This window comes from Apis laboriosa, unplaced genomic scaffold (genome assembly GCF_014066325.1).
Source record: "Apis laboriosa isolate Shangri-la unplaced genomic scaffold, ASM1406632v1 scaffold112_cov148, whole genome shotgun sequence".
In the NCBI taxonomy this organism is placed as follows: Eukaryota; Metazoa; Arthropoda; class Insecta; order Hymenoptera; family Apidae; genus Apis; species Apis laboriosa.
Window position 1 is genome coordinate 6,105,441 of NW_025220865.1, and position 26,369 is coordinate 6,131,809.

The window sequence follows — 26,369 nt, forward strand, 5'->3', positions numbered from 1 at the left end:
TAGTTGCAATTTATGACTCTTGTTTCAATTCTATATATTTTAATGTAACTTAACCTAAAAAAATATTTTGTAACTAATATTTTAATTCAATATCAAATAAATATAATATGTATGAAAACTTTTATATAAAAAAGTTCCAAGTGAAATACATTAATATTAATAATATTTTGTGATTATATTTTGTAAATTATTTATAATTAATAACTATTATAATTTAATATATAGTGAAATAAATTAATTTCAATTAGTTTATTTCTATCTTTTTGTTATTAACAATGACCGAAAAAAATCGTAAGTATTTAAAAAATATTAAATTAACTAATATATGCTTATATTATCATAATTAATTTATTTTATTAATCTTATAGAAAGTATATGTTTAACATTACCAAATAATATAACAAAACAAATTAGTACACATGAAAATAATGAACAACATATCATAAATTTCCTACAAAATGCATTACCTTCTTCTGATATGGGTTCAATAGCAGATGAATTAAGAAAAGTAAGATTTCTTTTAGAAAAAAATAAAGAATAATGCAAAAAATTTAATATCAATGCAATTTAAAATAAGTATTTATATAAATTATTAGAAATTTTATTTATTAATTATGAAATAAAACATGATTATAATTATTTTATAGTCATTGATACTTGCAAAACATAGAAATAAATGGGACAAGAAAAAGAAATGCAAAGGAAAATTATTAACTAATAGAAAACGAATGCAACTTGGTTTACGTAAAATTAGTTACAATAGTGATATGAAATATACAGATTTATTACCATTAAATAAATTATGGTTAAATTATATGCAACAAGTACTTGGTACTAAGTTTTTTACCAACATTCCAAAAGATCCTATTGATCCAAATTGGGAAAATATTAATCAACAATTAGTTAAAGTAGATTTTCATGGTGCTCAAATTTCTATTGTTGGATCAAAATGTCCTAGTTTAATTGGATTAAAAGGCATAATAATTCAAGATACAAAAAATACCTTCAAAATTTGTGGAACAGATAATATTATACGGAGTAATTTATATTTTTTCTATTATTTTTTTTTCTTACAAAATGTTTTCTATTATTTTTTTTTCTTAACAAATGCAAATAATTTATATTTATTTTCAGCAATACCCAAAGATGTTATTATCATGAATATTTATTTAAAGGAAGTAAAATTAGAATTCTTTGGAAAAGATCTTTCTATACGACCTACTGAACGAACAATAAAAAAATTTAAGTGTGGACGTATATATGAATTATAATAAAATCTGTTACAAGTTTTATTTATAAAATTTATGAAATAAACTTTTCATTCAATATTTATAAATTAATTATATAATATATAAATTATTTTATTGTTAAAAATATATTAATAGACAAAGTATATATATATATATATATATATATAATAATATTTTTTGAAGAAATAAAAAAGAAGCATAAAGAAATACAAATTCTAATAAATAAAAATTATTTATTAATATATTATTGATATAATATATCACACTAAACATAATATTAAAAATATAAAAACTTTAATCACACTTATATTACTACTAATAAATTTTTTTACAGAAGATTTGTATTCAAATAAATCATAAAAAAATGTACATAAGAGTATAAAATTAATTTTTAAATTAATTAATTTTATTATTAATTTAAAAAAATATTTATTATAAATTATATAGTTGTTTATTGAAATAAATTTAATAATAAATATTTCACATTTTATATTGATTTTCAACATTATACAAATGATTTTAATCATGTATAATGTTAATTATAATTTTAATCATATATTAGGTTGGAAAGAAAGTTCTTGCAGTTTTTAACTATTAAATTCAAATGCATATATCTTAGCTTAAACAAAACTTTATTAATCAAAATAAAGACCATTGTAATCATGCACTTTTGCCAATGAAAAACAAGTTTTGTTATTCTGGTTGAATAAAATTCTGGAATCCTGGAACTGGAATAGAAAAATTGTTCGAATTTGCTTCTTATCTTGTGTAAAATTATGTTTTCAACACCTTGAGAAATCAAAAAAACTAATTTGAAAATAAAATTAATATCACATTTTCACAGAGCGAAAAATACACTTTAAAATTGTATACAAAGTCAATGCAATTTAATATCAACTTAATCAAAAATAGAGTATTTAAAATCATAATAACAAAAATCGTAAGAACTTTCTTTCCAACCTAATATATATATTTATTTATTAATTAATATTTAATATTAATAGATTAGATTAATATTATATTAATATTAGAAAGAGAAGAGAAATATATTTCTAAATTTATTAATATTTTATTTTAATCCACAATATCCAAACAATGATACAATTACATTACTATTTGTTTACAGAATGGTATTAGATACAATTTTTAATCTACAATTTCATTCATTATATACTTTCAATGAAAGTGAAGTGATTATTGGGAATGTTACAGATTTTTCTTTGTATCATCTAATTTTAACATTTTTTATTTAATATATGCAGCTAAAGTTACTGCAATCATTAAATATCAAACGAAAGTGACAATAATTAATATTACTATTGCAATAAAAACTGTTGTTCAAATATTTGAATAATATATTTTTCTAATATCATTATAATATAATTTTTTAATTTCCAACTTTCGTTTTATATTTATGAATAATGAGAATAATTTATAAATATATATTTCACGTTCCTTTTGAAATATGTGACAAAAGAAAATGTCACTTGAAATATGTTATGCAATAATGTAGGATTTTAGGAACATTGAATATAAGATATGTCAGAAAAAATACTATTTTTCTAATATATCTTTTACATTGATCCTGATAATAAAGCATTTTATACAAATGATTTGAATCACTTAACGAGCAGAAACGTCAACAAATACGATTCTGTCATGTCTTCTACATATACATTGGAATCTGACTACCCAATTTGCATTAATACTTGTATCATAATTTCATTATACATTAATACAATGATATAACGAACAATACATCCAAATAGAATTATACATATATTATATAAATCAAATATAAAAAAAACTTGAAATTATATTTTTAAAAATTGAACACGTTAATAAAAAGAAACAAAATTATTACTTAGTGTATATACTTTATAACATTTTCGAACTTTCACAAATGTTACGATATTTTAATTTAATATGTATAAAAAAAAGATAAAATAATATTGTAAGCCAGCATAAACAAGTCTTGATACATATATCCATACATCAATATGACGAGATCGTTATAAAGTTTGTTGTTTTCAACGGAATAAATACTTTCTCTGTCTAATAAGAATATATCAGAGAGCTACCTTCAGTATTATTCTTTTTCTTTTTTTTTTTTTTTTTTTTTTTTAGAAGAACATATAATATTACTATTCTATATTTCACATTGATTGCTTATACTTATCTGGACAAAATGCTATTAAATTTGTTATTATCCATGCCACAACAATAACACTCATAGATACTAAACTTAAATATATAATAATAGGCATACAAACATATTTTATATTTTACTATATTTAAATTTCTAAATACATTACATACAGTTTACAAAGTTTTCAGCTTTGTTTTTTATTATTATTTTATATATTGTTATAATTGTTGTTATATTGATGTACTGATATATGCCATTCATTTTATTTATCTTGCTAAATGTTTTGAGGCTTATACATTTGATTGTGACAACATCTTTAATGAATCTAGATAAATAGATCCTTTTTTATTACTACAAATTATATAGAATAATATTTTTACCACATTTTATTTTTCATTGATAGATATTATTAGATATTAATTTCGAGTACTTATTGTTTTTCTTAATAATCACTTACATATTTTTTTAGTCCAATTTTCTTCTTTTTCATTAAAAAGGAAGCACTTTGTAATTTCGTGACATTTTTATTAAATTGAAACTTACAATAAGTATTTTTTTTAAGATTGTTAATTTTATGTTATCTTAAACTAAAATTTTTTTCGATACTTAAATAAAGGCACGTACATACACAATATATGGATATCAGTGAAATTATGTGTTATTTTATAAAATAATATAATATAACCCAATTTAATCGGCAGAATATTTTAATGTAATATGAATTACTAAAATTACTATTGCATTCTTGTTTAAAAATTTGTTACATGATGTGTATTTGCAAAATATTTAAGTATTTTTTATAATGATCAATGTGTATTTTTTAATTATTTTAACAGTAAATTAATTATTTTATAAATCTTACTCATAAACTCTAGAAATTCGCGCTTAAATATTTTATTTATTTTGAATTCATTATCTTTATTTATGTTACAATTATTTTGCAGCAACGCTTTTTTCATGATATCATTTTAGCATTTAATAATTGTGAACTATTAGAAATATTTTTTTTTTTTACCTAAATATTATAGAAAAGTAGATTTTGCTGATCTCTGTTATTGAAGCACATTGTATTTCACATACCATAAGCTTGGTATGCTGCTGCAGTTGGTGCATAAACGCTTTGTGGTGGTGCGCCATATACACTTTGTGGTGCATAACCAGGTGCCATCATACCTGGTCCTGCTGTCAGCATTAATTGAGGTTCCGCTATAAAATTTAAAATATATTAATGTGTTAATAACACATTATAAAATATATTTACTGTTAAGACAATTATTTTATTTATTAAATTAAAAATTATTTTTTAAGAATTTGTTAAATAAAGAAATAATAATTTTTAAATTTATTAAAGCAATTTATATATTATAAGACTTTTCAAAAAAATTATTAAGAAATGTCTAATTTTTAATTTCTCAAAACGAAATTTTCTTAAAAAAAAAAAAAAATAATAATAAATAAATAAATACTTACGCATAATCATAGGTTTATGTTCTTGATGATCAGTTTCTTCTATACGTCGACTTTCAGCTTCTTCTAATTTATCGACCTATTAAAATAATATATATCATTAATATAATTTTACAATAGTAATTAAATATATTAAATTATAAGTAAAATATTACCTTAGTAATATATTCCCGTGCTACTTGTATAAGATATGGCATAGCAAAATGTAAAATACGATGTCTCCATGCAAGTTCTAAAATAACATCTGGATGAAGCAAATCATAACAATGAAATAGACACGCTGCAAAGCAATCTTTTGATCCTCTTTCTAAGAACCATTCTAATAATTCTTGAGCAACTTCGGGATTGCGAGATTCTGCTGCATATTCCATAGCATCTCTATTTAAACAATATAATAATTAATTTATTGAATTAATAAAAAATAAATAGTAAAAAATCATATAAATAAAATTTTAAAAATTTTAGTACAATTTACCTAAATAATCTGTCTTTTTTACATAATTCTACTGATTGTTTCCATCTATTATTTCCTTTGTACAAATATGCTGCAATTCTTCTAAACTCAATTAATTCATGTTTTTCTAATTGTTGCGCTAATGCAATATTATCAAAATTATCGAATGCATCAATTGATGTTCTAAGTCCTTGATAATCTTCTTCATCAATAAGTAGACCGTTTAATGCCTCATTAATTGCTTTATTGTTTAATGCTTGAACCGATCTCAAGTAAGGTTTTACAAGTTGTAAATGTCCTGTTCTTTTGAAATATGCAACTGCTCTCGTATGATCCATGCGTGGAGCAAGTACAAGTAATATATCATTCAAAAGTAAAGGTTTATATTCAACATAAAATTGTATAGCTTTGTAATAAAGTTCAACATTTGCCACTTTAGTAATTACATCTTTAAAATGACCTTCTCTCCATGCTTCAGTTGGATGTTGCATCATTGCAAGAACTGCATTGTCATATTCTTCATATTTATCATATAAAAATACAAGTTCTGCCCACAAATGTGCTTGCTCTGCAGCACGAAGTACCTGTATATTTTATTAATTAATATATTAATAAATTTATTATTTTTACTATATTTTTATTTTTTTTCATATTTAAATATTTTTTATGTAATTAATAATATATATTAATAATATATACCTTTGGTATATTAACTCGAGACCAGAAAAGTTCAAGATGTTCTCTCATTCTTTGAGGTTTATATTTGCTATAAAGTATAGCTAATTCAGTAAACATTCCCATATGTGCTCTTTCAAGCCCTAATGCAGCTTCTAATAAATTAATAAGTTCTTCAAAATGCCCTCGATCTTGATAATAATTGATTAAATCTTCTAGTTCATCAGCATGTACGACTATATGCAATCCACACATTTGCGCTAATCTAAATTCTCCGCTATCCACACAAGCGAAACAAACTTCCTTCCATGTACGAGTTGAATTTGCTTTGCGAGCACTATCAACGGCACCTTGAAATTCTTTTAAATGAACAAGTGTAATGGCTAATCGTGCAAAATTCGATACATTATTATATAAAAGTTTAGCAGCATCGTACATTTTGTCATCAAAACATCTATCACCAATCTAAAAATAAAAAATATAAATTTAAAAAAAAATATATATATATATACACACACACAGAATAACATATTTGTGAGATATCTTTGAAGGGCGACTCTAGAAATTAAAACAAATATAAAAATATTAATTGAGATTTATTTATTAAGTTATAAACAATTTAAATTCATATTAGATGAAGCAAAACGAGAATATAACTGCAATGGCAATATAATAGAAATAGTAATTTCATTCTACTATTTTGTTTTGCTTTATTTAATGTAAACTTCAATTATTTATAACTTAATAAATAAGTTTTAATTAGATATTTTTGTGTAGCAATATTTTAATTTCTAGAATCAATATTCCAAAGAATATATTAATATCCTATATTTATTAGATTTATAGATTTATTTATTTCGAAAATAATATGAACAAATAAAATATATAAAATATACATAAAAAATTGAAACCTTTTGTATATCAGCATGATTAGGGCCAGAAATAAATTCTTCAAGATCTGCAAGTCTATTTGTTCTTGCATATGCATAAATTAATTCACTTTCAATGAAAGATTCACGTGCTTTTTTACGAGCCATTTGTAAATAGCGAACTAAATCTTCCCAATGAGAAGTTCGATGAGCAGTTTCTACTACATCTACATATGCTGATGGATCGTCTGCTTTAATAAAACTATCTATAGCTTCTTTAACTAAACCTTGTTGTAATTGTGCTCTGGCTAATTGAGACCATACAGGTGGTTCATTACATCTATAAGAACAAATATCATTTTTAGAATTTTCTCAAATTATAATAATTCAACTAATTATTTATATATTTTCTCAAATTATAATAATTCAATTAATTATGTTGTATTTAATTTATTTATATTATTTTTTTAATTCAGTAATTATTTGAAATTTTGTTTTATTATACTTTACCTTTCAGCAAATTCATAAGCTCTATCTAAATTATTTACTTGCTCAATTAAAACTTGAATAGCAGATGTATTCACATCAAATTTTTTAAAGATAGCAAAAGCTTCTTCATATAATTCATTATTGATAGCAATATTAGCAATATCAGGAGCATCATAATTATCCAGTCGGTTTATATATTCCATAACTCTTGTACGATCAGCTTTTATTGCCGTCAAAATTAAAAGATTTTGTAAATTACGATGATCACTAAATACACTGCTATCAAGTACAATTTTTTCAAGAAGTTCAATTAATTCATTAGGTAAATCAGCGGTCATAAATGCTTTAACAGTAACTGATATATCTTCAGGATCTTGTGTTTCTGATAAAGCTGTTTGTACAACCTAAAAAATAATACAATGATTTCATAACAATTACATAAAATTTTATATATATATATAAATCAGAAAAATTTTCATTAAATGTTTTAAGAAAATTATTATTTACTGTATTTTTATTATCTTTTTATACGTGAACTGACCTGATCGATCAACGGTCTTTTATAAGGATTACTTTCGAGGAGAACTTCAGCCCATAAATCTGGATCTCTACGTCTTACCAAATATCTAGCTTCACTTTTAAAAAGACTATTTTCATTACATACACTTATTAATTCCCGATCGCATTGACCACGCTCATATGCAATACATGCTAAATGTGGATCACGTTTTTCACAATATTTTCCTACTACTCTACTGTCATAAAACTGATTCTCTCTATAAAATTAATTAATTAATAAAAAAACTTTAGAATTTTATAAAATATTTTTTTCATATATAAAAAATATTTATATTTACTCACTTAAGAAATCTTTCTGGATTATTATTACTGTCAATGTATATTTTTGCTAATGCATTATGCGTTGCAGGTTCAACGCAACCTTCATGAACACGAGATTCCAGCCAAGGAAGTAAAAGTTTTAGACGATTTCTTTTCTCAACTTCTTCTACAAGTTCGTCAGTAGAGAATTGGCCACGTACCACAAGAATTAAATTTTTTATTATATCTTCTGAACAATCTACATCCAATAAACCACCGACTACAACAGGTAGACGCGAGGGATTTACCTAAAATAATCGAAGTTATAAAATAAGAATAAAGAAAATTATTATAATTTTATTATATTATTTATTATATTATTTATTATTTATATTATTTATTATATTATAAAATTATAAAATTTTAAAACTTTAATATCAAATCATCATGGATATGAATAATGAAACTTACTTTCTGAACGTAAATTTCGATGTATTTTTGTAAATTATTTCGATAGAGATATAGTACAAGATCATGTACAAAATCGAATCGATCACAAACGATGATCAAAGGTAATTGATCAGATAATTTTGCTTCTTTAAGAAAATTTTTTACACGTTCCGGATTGTAACAATTACTTTCTCTACAAATTCGTTCAACTTCTTTAATTTGGCCAGTTTTACAAGCTGCTTGAATATATTTAAAATGTACTTCTTGATCTTGACTGAAATTAACAATGGATCCCAAGAAATAAAATAATCCTTCATATGATTTAAAACTTTCAAATAGATCTAAAAATAATAAAGATATTAAGTAAATAAATCATTAATAAATAAATAAGTAAATAATATAAGTTAGTATAATTAAAATAAAATATAAAGAATTTTAAATACCTATCAATGCTTTAGTAGTTAACTGTTCATGATATTTTGTTGCTATTTGAATACAAATTTGTAAATTCTGTCTTATATTAGCAGTTAACATTGCTTTCAAACACTCCAAAGAATCTTCAACCGATAATGTTCCAAAAAATCCAACAAGCCAATCTGGAGAAAGTAAATGGGTATGTACTACAGCTCTTTTAATATCATACAAATCAGTGTAATGTTCCAAAGCACGTTGTAATAAACCAGCTTTTTCACATAATTGTGCAATATGAGCTCTATCATAATGAGTAAACATTTGATTTCCTAAAATTGCATCAGCAACTTGTGGAGCAGACATTAGATTCATTTCTAAAAGTCGTGTTTGTAAAGCTCCTTCACTTGGCCGATTATTTTTCAAAGCATCTAATAAAAATGCTGTACATTGTTGAACCATATTTTGTTCCATGAATATATCCACAATTTGATTAATATCAGCTAAAGGTTCATCATCTTGAACTAACATCTGGGCAAATGCTACACCTTGATCTGGATTAATTCTCATGACATTTCTTAACAAAAATATATAATCAGGAGTATACGAAACTTTCTTAGCATACAATACAATTTTTTGGAATTGACCAGTTTCTGCAAAACATTGTATAACTTTATTAGGGACATTAGCTCTTAAATAAACACTAAGAGCTAAAGTTGGATCAGCTTGTTTCACTAAATCACCCAATTCTTCACTACATTCTAATTTATCTTCTTTTAACCATTTTTCAAGAAGTTGTTTACGACCTTGTACAAGCACTGGACGACATAATTCCAAAGATTCATATTTATTTAATTGTCCTTGATCTAGAAGTATTCCAAAATATTGCAACAAGGGCGATGTTTGTCCTTGTGTAGTTGGTACTTGTTGGAATCGTTGAATAGTTGCTGGAGTTCGAAGTATTCCTTTTGGAGCATTTGCTGCAACTTTGGCTGCTTCTGCATATTGACCATTTTGAAAAAGTAAATTAAATTTCCTTACAAATAAATCTTCAGCTCCTGACAAGTTATTTCTTACAGCCATTCGTAATGCAAGTTCAGAATTTTGTAATACTCCATTTATATATGGAATTATGTTTTCTTCATCAACAGATACAGATAATACTTGACCTTTTCGATTTACCCCTATTATACCACCAGATGCTTCATGTGGTGCAGTAACAAAAATAGTTTCACCAGATATGCGATTCATAAATATACATGTAGCAGATTCAATATCATACATATGTATATAACCATATTTTGTTATTAAATATATAACATCATATTTTGAGCTGACTTGCATAGCAACAGGAAAATCATTTCCAGCTTCTGGTGGAAAAAAAACATCTACTGCTTTCTTTGGAAAAGGATGATTACCAGCAGGAGGTTGACCTACTTCAATAATATGAAGTTTTGCACCTTGTACTGTCCTAACAGCAAAACAAAATAAATTACTCGGTTCTGCATTTCCTTCCATTTTAAATTGGGCAAAAGAAGCAGCATGTCCTTCAATTGGTTGAGAACATTTTCTTTCAACAGAATAAAGTTGCATAGCACCAACCACTCTATTGTGCTGAGCAGAAATACCAATTAATAATAACCATGTTTGTTTCGGATCAGTTCTATAATTAATTATTTGACAGCCATTTAATGAAGAATGTCGGTCAAACATTTTATTCGGAGTTGATTCTCCTTCCATTGACCAATGATAAACTGCAGTCTCTGTTACCAATGCCAAAGTATTTAAAGATATCCATTTCCAGAATACTACATCTTCAGTCATTGTATGAGCTTTCATTTTTGATTTCATTTCTATATTAAAAATCTGAAGAGTTTTCATTGCTAAGAATAAAAATAAAATATATTACTAAGTCTATTATTAAATTTAACTTAAAGAAGCATATTGATTATTACCTTTTAAAGCAATTACTTTACTCGCAGGATTCATAATTGCAGAATCTGCAGAAATAGGTCTTCTGATAGGATTCGCAGAATCATTCATGTCAATAATAACTACTTGTGCAGTATCGCCAACTTTTTCTCGAACACAAATAAATTTATCAGATTCCATTGTAAGTGTATTAAAGCTAACATTGTTAGCATTAATCCCAACAGCTGTAAGCTATAAGAAAAAAATGATATACACATGATATACACAAATTAAAAAATATTAAACAATATATAATTTTTAATTAATTTTAATTATTTAAATTATTTTAAAAATAATGTTAATTACTAAAATATATAATATATAAACTTATTCTATTACTAAAATAGAAATTATTATATTTTATTTTTTATATTAATGTATCAAAACTATAATACTAACTATAAAACTATAATATTAGTTTTCAAATTAAATAAAAAAATAGATAAAAAATATAAAGAATATCAATTTCTTTATATTAAAATTTGTAATTTTAATATAGATTATAATAATTAAAAAGTAAAAATATTAAAAATATTAAATTTAAAAATTTTAAAAAATTTTCTTATAATTAAAAATTTTTAGAAAATTCTTAGAAATTTTAATTTATTTTTTATTATTTTAAAATAAATAATAATTTAGCATAGTTGTATTTCTTTAAAAATAAAATCAAATGGTAATAAAAATATTATTTCAAATATTGATAATACAAGTCAAAATCATTGAAATTAATGAGATTTTGTAAACAATTATTATAAAAAAAATATTTCAATTAAGTTAAATTATAATTATCTTTATTATTTATTATTCGAATTTAAGTTAATTAATGCTAAAGTTTAATTTAATCTGTTTAAAACTATCTCAAACTTTAATTATAAATTTCATAGATTTTGATAAAATGAACAAATAAAAAATATATACTTGTTATTCAGAATAATTTCTAAAATATCTATTTTAAATAAAAATATCACATAATTACAAATTACATAAAAAAAAAAGAATGAAAAAAAAATATGATACTAAAACATTTTTAAAATCATTAATAAAAATAAAATATCTAAATAGCACAATCACAAATCATATAAAAAGAAAAAGAAATAAAAAAAAATATATGATATTAAGGCAATTATTTTTAAATAAAATATTTTCTTAAAGATATTAATGTGACTTAAATTTTTTTTTTAATAAAATGTGTTATATAAAAGAATATTGAATTTTCTATAATGATTTATAAATAAAGTCTAACCTAATACCTTATAATTAATTATAATAGGTTATCAATATATGTATTATATTCCAGTACATTTTATTATTAGTACAAATGAATTATTATATAATAAATAAAAAGAAAAATTAAAATCAAATCATAAAAAAATAATAAAAAAATAAATTTCTATCTTTTATTAAAAAATTGTATAAATTGTAAAAAAAAATATAAAAAAGATAATAGGCTTCACTTTAAATATCTATTATAATTAAAATCATATTATAATTATAAAAAATATTTTTGCTATTTATTAAATGTAACACAAATGATTAATTAAAAATTCTTTTTAGAAATTTATTGTTTTTTTCAATTTCAGTATGAAAGAATATATATTCTATTTAAAAATTCAAGATCACATTGATATCTTATTTATAAATAGGTTATTTAAAAAATCTTTTGAGCATTATATATTCTTCTTTTGACATCATATAATTTTTATATAAAATATTTTTTCATAAAATATGTACTTTAGATGTTATTTAGGTTATCACAAATTGTGATTTATTCTACATAAATAAAAATAAATAGATAAATCAAATAAATATAAAATATTTAAAATCTAGAATAAAAAATATATAATAATGAATTATAATCAAAATATATGTCATGAAAAATCACAAAATTATTATTATGAAAAAAATGATAATTGAAGGAATGAATCCCGAATCAATTTCATATTGTTATCATAAAATTATAAAGAAACAACAATTTAATTATAAAATTCATGATATATAAAAACGGAAATAAGGGGCGTATATGCCGAGTAGACGTGGCCTCATTGATAGAAAAAAAATCAATTTATTTTTTTCGCCAACATTACCATATAGAATAATACTATGATTAGTTAACCTCTACGTACGTATTCGATTATTAAAGTATGTAAAAATTGATTAAAATTTATATAAATAAAGAAACATATAATCATATTATATCTGTCAAAGTAATGTCAATTTGAAATGATTTTAACGGAATTACATCTCTTTGCTACTAATAATAAATGACAATATAGACATTTATTAAAAAAACATTAAAAATATAAAATAAAATTGAAAATGTAATTTATATAAATAGAAATATTTGACGACATATCGAAATAATAGAAGAATTGAATATGAAAGCAGGTCACTTACCTGGAGATGTTCTTGAAACCTTATGGGTAGTAACTGCGTCATTTTTCTGATGTTTTTCAAAATTTTTCGAGGTTTTCCAGCCGCGGTTATCTAATTAAAAATCTATCGCGGCTGTCTATCTTTCTTATGTACAACTGTTTTGGCTTATGGTGCGCTTCTCAATCAAAAAACCTCAGTCCAACTATCAGCGCACAAAACCAACTGACGCAAAGTGAATGCCGTCACTACTTGCCGCTGACACCCATCATGGCCGCCAATGACCGCCCCTCTGTCTAAAAATAGTTCCTTAAGTACAAAAGTGTTCCGATCGATCCTATATTCTGATATTACTAAACGTTTGTAAACACATCAAAATAGTAACGATACATGAAACACATAATAGAATATTGAATAATAATAATTATTGTTATGATTATATTAATTTAAATTTTCATTAGTACAAAAACAGACAACTGAATTTTATAATAAATTTCTCGAACAACTCTTCTTCCTTTCTTCAATTTTTATCCCCCACTCTTTACTATGAATAAAGCTGCGAGAATCGCATAATTATATATGCGGTATGTTGTTCATTGTATATTTATGAATTTTCTTACGAATTTGCATAATTATATTATTTTATATCTAATACATACTTATATACAATACAATAAAATTAAAATTTGTATCTTGATTTTAAAAGAATTGGAAAGTTTTAGGTAAATTATATATATATGTATATAAAGTACATTAACGAGGTCATTGCATCTTCATTCAGAAAATCGTTTTGAAGTCTATATATATTTATAATTATTCTACTATATAAAAAATTTTCATTCATATGTATAAAAAAGTGAATTACATATTAATAAATTAAAAATACAATTTATTTCGAGTAATCTTGTCAAAACTGTATAATATAGATTTTACAAATAGTTATTATACAGATATTTTTATGAATCATCTAATCGAAAAGACCGAAACCCATATCATCATCTTCTGATTCAGATTCTTCTTTTGCTGGTTTCTTCTCTTCTGTAAAGTATAAATTATATTAAAATAATGTATATATATATATATACACATATATATATATAATAAATAAAATATGTATATACCTTTCTTTTCTTCAGCTGGAGCAGTAGTACCTCCAACTGGTGCAGCATCTGCACTAACTGCAACACCACCGCCAACTGGCATAGATAATAATTTTTCCATTCCTGAAAAAATAGAAAATGAAATTAAAATATCTTTTTCATTTATATAAAATAAAAAATATGAAAAAATTAAAAATTAATTTTTAAATTTAACAAAATCTTTATTATTACTATAAATAATTTGATATGCAATTTTTATATAATATTCTATATTATATTTACATATTATATATATAATGTTTTATAATATATATAATATTTAATAATATTATATATATATATATGTATATATTTATATATTGATTTAACATTGAATTTCATTAAAAAGCTATACCTTGTGAAATAAGTTCTTCTATTGATTTTCCATTTAGTTCTGCGATAACTTTTTTAAGTTTTTCACCATCTGTTTCAATTCCAACGGATGATAAAATTTTTTCAATATCATTTTGATTAGGAGAAGTTTTCCCTCCTAAAACAGCTAAAAGATAAGCGGCCACGTAACGCATTCTGAAATAAAAAACATAGTTTGAATTTTGTTTTAAACTTATAATTTGTATTGTATATATTGATTAATTGCTTTCAGTAAAAATTACCATCACAGTTCTCAGTCGAAAGATGGTGATTATTATTTGAATCATCATATAATATGAATATATTTAAAATAAAACATATTATATCTATATTTAAAATACAACAGATATCAAAGAAAATATAAATATACTTTTTTACTTAATTTTTCATTATTAAATATTATTTTTAGATTTCATATATTATTTTAAATTGAAACTGATTGAATGAATTCATTGATATTTTGTATCTATATACAGTTAAACAATATTTAAATAATAAAACAATGAAAAATAAATAAGTATATTTTTTTTCTTATAGACAAATTGACGCATATGAATAATAATAAACGTATCGTAAATCATCGTAAATTATAATATATTATATTAAAAATAAATTGCATTATTTTACATATTAATACATAATATATTTAAAATATATAATATTATTTACTATAAATTATATTTAAATATAAATATTTACCTTTAAGTCTTACGACACGAAACGTGGTACACGCTCAACAAGGAAAATGCGTTCGATTAGTTGCGTTAATAAAAGGTAAAGAATGCAAAACTTTAAATGATAGAGAAGGGAAACATCTATACATTGATAGCAATTGAAGTGCCATCTAATGTGTATATAAAAATTTAATATTAAATTTCTAATTTCTAATAATTTTTATTAATACAATAAAATAGATTTATGTAAATAATTGATATATAATATTAACAATATAAAAAATTTTTATTAAAAGTATAATTTATTTTTACTGTATTATTATTAAATTAAATATTATTTTATTTTTTTTTATACTTTTTAATATTATATATAAGTAAATGAATAGATTCATTATATGTTACTAAATTACACATTAATTTAAATTTAATTTCTTTAACATTAATAATAACATTAATAATTATAAATTTATTGAAAATCCATCCAAAATTTTTGTCGATACAAAAATTATTCTATTTCATATTTTATTTTTATTATTAACATATATTTATATTTTTTATTGTGAGACATATTTATATATTATTGAAAATAATACGCAATAAATATTCAATATTTTCATATATAATATTTAATACTAAATATTATAAAAACTATGAATTTAATTTTATTTAGATATAAACAACCAATCATAGAAGTTTATTTTAAGAATTATATTGGAAAATAAAAAAGTAATTATAATCAGTATAATTATTGAACTGGTAGTACCTTGATATTGAATGTTAATATTTATTACGATTTCAAAGATCGATATGGTTTTCTTATCTCGTATTGATAATCAGTCATTTCTGTGTATAACAATTGAAGAATGTTAGAATGTAAGTCATTCTTTGAATCAATGAAAATCAGTAATACTGATAGTGACGCGTTGTTGAAATTATAAAAATATTTTCGATTCATAATCACATAAATTATTTTTTTTTATAATTAATTTATATTTATATTGTTGCTGCGAACAATGAAGCAAGGAATTTTTTTTTTTAATATATTACATTAATATTTGGCTGCACAAAAAAAGGTACATAAATAAAATAACATTTTAATACATTTTAATTATTAATAATTTTAATACATTTAATTTAAATATATTAAGTAAATAATAAATTCTCAATAGATATTAATGTTATTGGACCTTTATAAAAATTTATATAATACATATAATTTGTTATTTATTTAAAAAATTGTTTATTCTTTATTAAAAATTAAAATTACAATTATTTAAATCATATACTTTTTGTTATAATAAACTCATAAAAATTAAAAGTTCAAACTGATGTGAAAAGAATAGATTATAATATTGCTAAGATTTATAAATATTAAATTAAATAAAAACAAAATTTACAAAAAAAATATGCAGTAATATTTTGTTACATGAAAATATATTTATTATTTATTTATTAAAAAATTACATATTATTTAAAATTGTATAGATTTTTGTTTTGTTGCTTTATAAACTTAAATTAATAGTAATTAATAATATTAATAATAAAACCTACTAAAATATATAAATTTTGTAATTAAAATATAAAAATACAAATTAACAAAATTATATAAATTTTAATTTTTTATTAAATATATTTAAACATCTATAATAAAATATTTATTTTATCTATAATAAACATTATGATTATGTGAAATTTATATTTTTTTATCAAATTTATATGTAATAATGATAATAATGATAATTTGTAAAGATTTAATATAATAATAATTATACAATATATAATATACAATATATATAATATTATATACAATATATATAAGCAATATCTAATATATATTTTAATATATCTAATATAGATAAATGTATGAATCATTACCTTATTTTATCTTTGTATTTAATTCATTGAATATTTGATACCATCTTTGTCAAGATTAGGTTCAAATCAATTCTAAATTATAAGATACTATTGTAATTTTTATTTAAATAAAAATAATTTCATTTTTAATATTTATTTATTATAAACATATAATTATTAATAATCATTAATTAATTTTTTATTTACTATATATGAAATAGCTATATATTTGTAAAAATATTCTTATTTTTTAGCAAAAAATGATTATTAAGTTAACAATTATTAATATTTTATAAAATATTAATAAAAATAATAATAGTATATATAATTACTAATAATATATTATAAATTGTGATTATATGCATCTATATATGGTATTAATATATTCATTAAATATCTTTGAAATGTTGATTCTGAAAGTCAAAAAAAAACAAAAATATATAAAAAATATCAATTAAGATTTATTTATTAAGTTATAAATAATCAAAGCATTAGACGAACAAAAAGAAATAGAAAGAAACTGCTACATTTCCATTACACCATTGCATTCTGCTTCTTTTTGTTTTGTTTTATCTTATAAATCTTATAAATTTCTTATAATTCAATAAATAAACTTACTAAATAAATAAACTTTTTAAATAAAATTCAATAATAAACTGATATTTTTATATATCAATCTATATATATATAGAAATATATATATATAGATATATATATATATGCATATTATATATTTATAATTGCTAATATCTTTAATTTTTTATTTTTCAGGAATAATGTTGAACAGTGTAATAAAACACATTTTGCATTGTTCCCTATTATTTATTGTTATAATTGTATTTGAGTTAATCACTGGAGGACTTAGATGGAATAATAATAAGAAAGAAATATTTGATCCATGGATTCAATATGGATTTTTTGGTGCACTTATATTATATTTGTTACGGATTCTTACATTTCTTTCTTTTCCACAAGCCTTATTTAATTTTGTTGGATTAATAATATACAATGCATTCCCAGATAAAATTGTTTTAAAAGGTTCACCATTACTTGCACCATTTGTTTGTATTAGAATAGTAACACGTGGAGATTATCCACAATTAGTAAAAGCAAATGTGAAAAGAAATTTAGATAAATGTATAGAAATTGGTTTGGAAAATTTTCAAATTGAAGTAGTTAGTGATAAGCCAATTGGATTAACTGCTCATAGAAGAATTAGAGAAGTTATAGTACCACCGAATTACCGTACAAGTAGTGGTGCTTTATTTAAAGCTCGTGCTTTACAATATTGTTTAGAACATTCAGTAAATGAATTAGCAGATAATGATTGGATTGTACATCTTGATGAAGAAACTTTACTTACTGAAAATTCCATTCGTGGAATATTAAATTTTGTATTGGATGGAAAGCATCAATTTGGACAAGGATTAATAACATATGCAAATGAAGATGTTGTTAATTGGATTACTACTTTAGCAGATAGTTTTAGAGTAGCAGATGATATGGGAAAACTACGATTACAATTTACAATGTTTCATAAACCTTTCTTTAGTATGAAAGGTTCTTATGTTGTCAGTCAAGTAATTGTTATATATATGAATTATATATATGATTTATATTTTTAGTTATAATCATATTATGTAATATTATAGAAACAATTTCATTGTTACAGATGGGTGCAGAAAAACAAGTTTCTTTTAACAATGGATTAGATGGATCCATTGCAGAAGATTGTTTTTTTGCAATGAAAGCATTTACCCAAGGGTATTCATTTAATTTTATAGATGGTGAAATGTGGGAAAAATCACCATTTACATTATGGGACTTCATACAACAAAGAAAAAGATGGATACAAGGTATATTACTTGTTGTACATTCCAAAGCTATTCCCTTAAATAAAAAGTTGCTCCTAGGTATATCTTGTTACTCATGGGTAACAATGCCTCTTTCTACTTCAAATATTATATTAGCTGGAATTTATCCTATTACTTGCCCTCCACTTATGGATTTTTTATGTGCTTTTGCTGGTGCAGTAAATATTTATATGTATATTTTTGGTGTAGTTAAATCTTTTTCATTATCTCGATTTGGTATTGCTCGATTTATACTATGTATATGTGGAGCATTATCAACAATTCCTTTCAATTTGATCATTGAAAATGTTGCCGTTATATGGGGATTGTTTGGAAAAAAGTATAAATTTTATGTTGTTAATAAGGAGTACAAACATGATGTAAATAAGGAACCAATCACAGTATAAAAAAGTATTAAAATCTTTTTCCAATATATTTAAAAGAATATTCATATGCACTTTTTGTACCTGTAAGTTGAAACAAATTCATATGTCATTGTCATAAAATATCTTAATTATAATGTATATTATATGACATATACATGTGTTTAAATTAACTAGTAATAAGATTTAGAATATTCAAAAAAGAGAATATATGTATGTATGTATGTACATATATATATATATATATAAATATTCACAGTATTCAGATTATGTTTTTAATTTATTTATTTAAGAAAATATAATTTAGAAATTTAATAATAATAAATAAAAAATTATTTAAAAAATTAAAAAATTTCTTGTTTCAATAATAAAAATTAAAAAATTAAAAATTAATTAAAAAATGATTTTATTACTATATCATAAATCATATAAAATTTGTAATATTTGATATTTTTACCTATTAATATATAAATTATTAATATATAGACAATGCTATATAAGATGTTACAAACTGTGTTCATTTAAAACCATTATAAATATTGATTTGCTTTTTTCTTAAATTATTATTTTGAATAAAATCATATTAGAAAAAAGATACATTGCAAATGATATATGCAAATAATTATAATTCTTTAATTAGATTATTACTAAGTTTAATATCAATTACCCAAATAAAAAATTCTACTTCAAAAAAAATTTGACTATGTTTATTGTCCTAGGAATCTTTATATTATCCAAATTTTTACTATCAAATATATTTAATTATTCTATTTAATTAAAAAAAAAAAGCAAATTAATATCTGTAATAGTTTCAAAGAAACAGTTTATAATTTTATGTTTATTCAAAACTTATAAAAAAAAATTTTTTAATAATTTTGTAAAAAAAATTAAATAATTATTTTTGACATGCATTAATATTATTCTACAATCATTCACACGTTTTGAAATTAATACAATACAATATATATAATAAAAATATAATATTATAAATAGAAACAATATAATTATTTTTATGTAATAAATTATATACAGGTACAACAAAGTTTGTATAAAATAAATATGAAGTTAAGGATTTATACAAATTGACATAATTTTGTAAATAATTCTTTTTATAAAAATCTATAAAATATTTATTTTATCTGTAATTTTTCAAATATAATAAATAATTTTAGAAATCTAATAATTTAAAAATCATATATTTATCATATAAATTGATTATAATATATAAAATTCTGCAGAACCAATAATTGTAAGTAGTGATTTTTCATGTTACATTTATTTTTTTTAATTTATCAATTGTCATAAAAATTTCAAATGAATTTTAAAAATCTACTGAAAATTCTTTTATATATATAAAACATATATGTAAGATATATTGAAATTTATCAAGAATATTAATCAAGTCAATTGAATATTAATCAAGATTTAATATACATGCTATTAATATTTAATATATATTTAATATAAATTAATATTTAATATACATGAATCTAGATCGATTCTAGAGATCAAATAAAAGTAGTAATACAAATATCAACAATACAAATATCAGTAAAAGCTTATTTATTAATTTATATTATATTAATATATAATAATATTTATTATATTAATTATAAGCAATTAATTATAATTAAGTTATAAGCAATTTAAGTTCGCATTAAATAAAATAAGACAACAACAGAATATGAGAGCATAATAGAGACAAAATAATTTCACTTTATTTCTATCTCGCTTTGTTTAATACAAACTTCAAATTGCTTACAACTTAATAATAAATAAATCTTGATTGATATTTTTGTATATTAATTTTTATCAGAATTAATTTTTCAAAAATCACGAATATATTAATATTCTAATTAGAGAGGATTCCATTTTTTTAATTAAAACATATAAAATATTAAATATTATTGAAAAAACTTTTTATTCTATTTTGAGAAATTTTATTAGTAATTAATAATTATAAATTATTAATTTATAACTAAGATTTTGAAATTATCAAAATCTTTTAAATTGATTAGAAATTCATTTCTGTTGAATGTAAGATCTTTTATCTTGTATTTAAAAAATCTATTTTATTTTTAGTTTTATTTATTATAGTAATGATAGTATTCATGTTATCAATGATATTTCTGAATATTGAAATTGAAAAAATATTGAAATAAGAAACATTTTATATATATTTTATGTATTTTAAATTATTTAATTAATATATCAAATAAATATAATTATAATTATTTAATTATATTAAATAAAACTTAACTTATCTAGTCAAAAAAATATAAAAAGGATATATAATAATGTTATTTATTATTATAAAAATAAAAAATTTATAAATAAATTATATAGTAATCAATTATTCTATAATACAAGTATCCAAAAAGTTTAATAATAAAATAAAAAACTTCTCTGTTATAATGGAGTTAATTAATAAATTAAAGTTGCAGAAATAATTAACTTGTGAATTTACAAAAAAAAAATGTTTGTTTGTTTGTAAAGATATTAAACTATATTATATTGAACCAAGTTTTTAATTAACAAAATTTTGACATATAATTGTATTCATTTGTAATATATACAATAAGTCTCTGAATGAAGAGATAATTATAATTAATTTTAGTAATTTAAAAAAATCAAAAAAAGAATTGAAAAATATATAGATAAATAAAAGAATCATTTAATAAAAATAAATCGTAAAAAATAAATTATATTACTTATATAATATTCTAATACATTTTTATCATTAGTATGATTAATTTTATCTGCATAATATTTTATTAGGAATAAAAATAATTATATCTATAATGTTACTTTATCTATATTATATTTAATCTACGATGAAAATTTATATTTAACTATATTTGATAAATGAAGTAATAAGATAATATGTTTATAAATACATATCATATTTTTTTCATAATATATTATTATTTTTTAAGGAAAATATTGTTTATTAAATATATTTTTATAAATACCTTTCACGTATAATTACTTATATATATTTACAAGTAAATGTCTGTAATTTGAAATTTATAATATTTTGAAAAATAAAATATATCTCCAAAATATAATTGTCTTTATTTAAAATAATTCTTATATAATTTTAATTTTATATTTACAAAATGAAATAAAAATTATTTTTACAAGTTATTTTTTGCGAAACTATTTTAGATTTCAATATTCTTTTTATTTAAATATTTTTTATGAACCAATAACTCAATGAATTTTTAGCGGGTTTTATTTTCAGTCTTAAAAAATTATTTTCATTTTTTTTTAAATTGAATGGCATATTAATTTTTCGTTATTTAGATAGTTAATATAGTTTAAAATATTTTTTTCTATTCAGAAATATATTGTAATAAAGTTCTTATTCTATGTGAAAGAATATGAAAAAAGAAAAATTTATAAGTTATTATATTTCGATGTATATAATGCAATTACATGTTATATCTTATATATATCAATAGTATACATATAAATATTTTATTCTATAGTTAATAGTATTATACACATGTATAATTAGTATTGTACACGTGTAGATATCTAACCTTAATCTTTCATGAAATTTTTAAAATTTAATTTGTTATTTTTTTATGTACATGAGAATTAATTTATAAAAAATTTTTATAATTATATGAAAAAAAAATATTCAAATTTAATTTTTAGTTAGTTAATAATATTTTTAAATAATAATATTTTATAATAATTATAATTAATTATAAATGTAAGTAGAAAAACTTGAATAAATATTGAGATATAATGAAATATAAAAATTAATATAAATAAAATTTAAAAAAATAATAATTAATATAATTAATACATATATATTTGAATGTATATTTGAATTATATGAATTATAAATATACTTATTTCAGACAAAATGGCAAAATCTCACGTAACAAATAAAGCTCCTAGAAAGGAGGGATTTAAGCGTTCTGGACACAGTATGAATCCTGAACGATCTATAGAAGGATTAAAGGGTGTAGCAAAAGTACGAACAAAAGCAACAATTAAAAGATTGCAAATGTATCGTAATCAAAAACCAAAGCGTGATCGTAAAGGACATATTATTAGTCCAGCACCATTTCAAGGTTGGCAACCATCTGGTACTATGTCTCGTGTAGAACCTTCACAAAAATGGTTTGGTAATTCAAGAGTTATTTCTCAAAGTGCTTTACAAAAGTTTCAAAATGAATTAGGAAAAGCAATGAAAGATCCTTATAATATTATTATGAAATCTACACAATTACCAATAACATTACTTCAACAAAAAGCTATAAATGCAAGAGTACATTTATTAGATACAGAAAGTTTTGAAAGTGTTTTTGGCCCAAAAAAAATACGAAAAAAACCAAATTTGATAATATCATCATATGATGAATTACAAAAATTAGCAAAAGAAAAGGAAGAAACATATAACATGGAAAAAGACTCTAAAGATATTGATCTTATACGTCCAGATGATGGTATTAGAGAAACTCAAAGAGATTGGATTATGTCTGCAGGACAAAGTAAAAGAATTTGGAATGAATTATATAAAGTTATAGATTCCTCTGATGTTATTTTACAAGTATTAGATGCCAGAGATCCTTTAGGAACTAGATCACCTCAAATAGAAAAATATCTCAAAACAGAAAAGCCTCATAAACATTTAATGTTTATTTTAAATAAAGTAGATCTTGTTCCAACATGGGTAACACAAAGATGGGTTACAATTTTAAGTACAGAATATCCAACAATTGCATTTCATGCTTCTATGACACATCCATTTGGTAAAGGTTCTTTGATAAATTTGCTGCGTCAATTTGCAAAACTTCATATTGATAAGAAACAAATCAGTGTAGGTTTTATAGGATATCCTAATACAGGCAAAAGTTCAATTATAAATACATTAAGATCAAAAAAAGTATGTAAGGTTGCACCAATAGCAGGAGAAACAAAGGTATGGCAATATATTACTTTGATGCGACGTATTTACTTAATAGATTGTCCAGGTGTAGTTTATCCATCAGCAGAAACAGACACAGAAAAAGTTTTGAAAGGTGTAGTAAGAGTAGAACTTGTTCAAAATCCTGAAGATTATGTTTCAGAAGTATTATCACGAGTAAAAGAAGATTATATTCGTAAGACTTATAAAATTATGGAATGGGATAATCATATTGATTTTTTAGAAAAATTGGCACGTAAAAGTGGAAAATTATTAAAAAAAGGAGAACCTGATATCACTATTATTTCACGAATGATTTTAAATGATTGGCAACGTGGTAAATTGCCATTTTATGTTCCACCTCCTGGTTTTGAAGAGCCATTGATAAACATAATGACTGACGAGCTTGCAATTGAAAATAATATTAAAAAAGATAACGATATTAATATAGATAAAATTGGGAATACATCAATTCAGGATAAAAATCCATCAAAAGAAATAATTCTTCAATTATCTGTAGTACAAGATTTTCGAAAAATTAAAGTTGGTTTACCATATTCGGGTGATGATATAAAAAATAATTTATATCTTGAATCTAATTTTTCTGATAAAAAAAATAATGATATGGAAGAAATTGGATCAGTTTTATCAGATTTAGATAATAAGAATGAAGAAACCACACAATTTGAAGAAATAATAGAAGAGAAAGAAATTGCTCAAAATCTAGAAAATAAAAATAAAATAAATAAAGAATATTCTGATGATGATATTCATTTGCTATTAGAAAAAGATACTTTATTACAAAGTATATATGATGAAGTGGAAAAAGAATATGATTCTAGTGATAGTGAAATTTTGAACACAAATACTACATCAAGTAGTGGTATATTTAAAATTTCTTCCATATCTTCTAAAATGGAATCATTAATGGAAAAAGGAAAAAAATTAACAAGTAAACAAAGACGAGCCATAGAAAGAGCCAATAAGAGAAAAAAAATTGGAAGTAATTTTTATGAAATTACTAATGTAAAAAATAGAAATAGAAATAGAAAAATTCCTAAAATTAAAAGAAAATAATTTGCAAGGAAAAGATCAAAACAACCATATATTAAGTTATTGAGTTATTTGAAGTTATTGATATCATATAAATTACAATATCTAAATTTTTTTCTTATTTATATTATATTTTTTAAAAATATATTAAATAAATTGATTTATAAATAGCAAAATGAAGAATATGAAGATACTGATAAATTTAACAAATTATTTTTTAATATATTAAGATTCTATATATTTTAGAAAATCCATAAATAAATAAAATATATATTTAAAATTTATATAAGTAATTTTTTGATAAATCATTATTTATAAATTATTATATTATAAATTTATTTGTTCAATCATAATAAAATATAAATTGATATATTATATAAGGTATATTTATAAATAAAATAAATCTTTTGAATAAATTTGCATAAATTTTGCTGAACAAATATAGATAAGAAAAGTAAATAGTGAGGAAAAAGATAAAAATAGAATAAGTTAATGCCATTTCTAAAATACCGCAAATGAAATATAAACAAAGAAAACAAATAAAAGGATACAGATAGAGTAAAAAAATTAATATCACTGCTATCTCTTTAATTTTTTTTAGAATTTATTAAAAAGATGTTTGACACTCAAAAGATGCTACTGATAATTAATTTTTATTCTATCTTTAGTTTCCTTCTTTTTTAGCCTTCTATTATTTACTTTTCTTATCTATATTTATTCCATAGAAATAATTGATTTATATATAT

The 26,369-nt window shown here is 21.1% G+C and overlaps 4 protein-coding genes and 1 non-coding gene across 6 annotated transcripts; 2 read left to right on the forward strand and 3 right to left on the reverse strand.

Moving 5' to 3' along the window:
- The first annotated feature begins 231 nt into the window (after positions 1-231).
- LOC122713947 (ribonuclease P protein subunit p29) lies at positions 232-1,334 on the forward strand. The gene is made up of 4 exons (XM_043934800.1): positions 232-291; positions 369-508; positions 648-1,038; positions 1,135-1,334. Exons 1-4 carry the CDS (start codon positions 276-278, stop codon positions 1,269-1,271), a joined length of 684 nt encoding a protein of 227 aa, XP_043790735.1. The 5' UTR covers positions 232-275; the 3' UTR covers positions 1,272-1,334.
- Positions 1,335-3,306: 1,972 nt separating this feature from the next.
- Positions 3,307-14,094, reverse strand: LOC122715074 (clathrin heavy chain). The gene is made up of 13 exons (XM_043936995.1): positions 13,396-14,094; positions 10,986-11,193; positions 9,066-10,913; positions 8,644-8,963; positions 8,215-8,480; positions 7,895-8,129; positions 7,375-7,757; positions 6,907-7,204; positions 6,020-6,460; positions 5,342-5,904; positions 5,022-5,244; positions 4,870-4,945; positions 3,307-4,605 (listed from the first exon to the last, which is right to left on the reverse strand). Exons 1-13 carry the CDS (start codon positions 13,435-13,437, stop codon positions 4,472-4,474), a joined length of 5,037 nt encoding a protein of 1,678 aa, XP_043792930.1. The 5' UTR covers positions 13,438-14,094; the 3' UTR covers positions 3,307-4,471.
- A 149-nt stretch (positions 14,095-14,243) lies between these two features.
- On the reverse strand, positions 14,244-15,695 carry LOC122715082 (60S acidic ribosomal protein P2). Its single transcript, XM_043937009.1, has 4 exons — positions 15,582-15,695; positions 14,866-15,038; positions 14,493-14,594; positions 14,244-14,409 (listed from the first exon to the last, which is right to left on the reverse strand). The coding sequence occupies exons 2-4, from the start codon at positions 15,035-15,037 to the stop codon at positions 14,339-14,341; spliced, it is 345 nt and encodes a 114-aa protein (XP_043792944.1). The 5' UTR covers position 15,038; positions 15,582-15,695; the 3' UTR covers positions 14,244-14,338.
- LOC122715756 lies at positions 15,103-15,177 on the reverse strand. Its single transcript, XR_006346902.1, has one exon. It is a non-coding gene; the product is annotated as a small nucleolar RNA Me28S-Am982 (small nucleolar RNA).
- Positions 15,696-16,293: 598 nt separating the features above from the next.
- LOC122715697 (nucleolar GTP-binding protein 2) lies at positions 16,294-25,819 on the forward strand. Of its 2 annotated transcripts, XM_043938074.1 has the most exons (5): positions 16,360-16,429; positions 16,576-16,629; positions 18,182-18,990; positions 19,083-19,266; positions 23,519-25,819. In XM_043938074.1, exons 3-5 carry the CDS (start codon positions 18,187-18,189, stop codon positions 25,645-25,647), a joined length of 3,117 nt encoding a protein of 1,038 aa, XP_043794009.1. In that variant the 5' UTR covers positions 16,360-16,429; positions 16,576-16,629; positions 18,182-18,186; the 3' UTR covers positions 25,648-25,819. The 2 variants fall into 2 exon arrangements, with proteins under 2 accessions (XP_043794016.1, XP_043794009.1); XM_043938081.1 differs by lacking the exon at positions 16,576-16,629 and having other exon boundaries at positions 16,294-16,429.
- Positions 25,820-26,369: the final 550 nt, after the last annotated feature.

Bases quoted from the DNA above. Each gene is read 5' to 3' on its own strand.
- LOC122715697 (XM_043938081.1), top strand. From the start codon at position 18,187: ATGTTGAACAGTGTAATAAAACACATTTTGCATTGTTCCCTATTATTT. The intron at 18,991-19,082 runs GTAATTGTTATA...TCATTGTTACAG, and splicing joins GTTCTTATGTTGTCAGTCAA to ATGGGTGCAGAAAAACAAGT. The intron at 19,267-23,518 runs GTATATTACTTG...TACTTATTTCAG, and splicing joins AAGAAAAAGATGGATACAAG to ACAAAATGGCAAAATCTCAC.
- LOC122715082 (XM_043937009.1), bottom strand. From the start codon at position 15,037: ATGCGTTACGTGGCCGCTTATCTTTTAGCTGTTTTAGGAGGGAAAACT. The intron at 14,595-14,865 runs GTATAGCTTTTT...CTATTTTTTCAG, and splicing joins AGAAGAACTTATTTCACAAG to GAATGGAAAAATTATTATCT. The intron at 14,410-14,492 runs GTATATACATAT...TATACTTTACAG, and splicing joins TCCAGCTGAAGAAAAGAAAG to AAGAGAAGAAACCAGCAAAA.
- LOC122713947 (XM_043934800.1), top strand. The intron at 509-647 runs GTAAGATTTCTT...ATTATTTTATAG, and splicing joins TAGCAGATGAATTAAGAAAA to TCATTGATACTTGCAAAACA. The intron at 1,039-1,134 runs GTAATTTATATT...ATTTATTTTCAG, and splicing joins AACAGATAATATTATACGGA to CAATACCCAAAGATGTTATT.
- LOC122715074 (XM_043936995.1), bottom strand. From the start codon at position 13,437: ATGACGCAGTTACTACCCATAAGGTTTCAAGAACATCTCCAG. The intron at 11,194-13,395 runs GTAAGTGACCTG...TTTTTCTTATAG, and splicing joins GGTTTCAAGAACATCTCCAG to CTTACAGCTGTTGGGATTAA. The intron at 7,205-7,374 runs GTAAAGTATAAT...TTGTTCTTATAG, and splicing joins GCTTATGAATTTGCTGAAAG to ATGTAATGAACCACCTGTAT.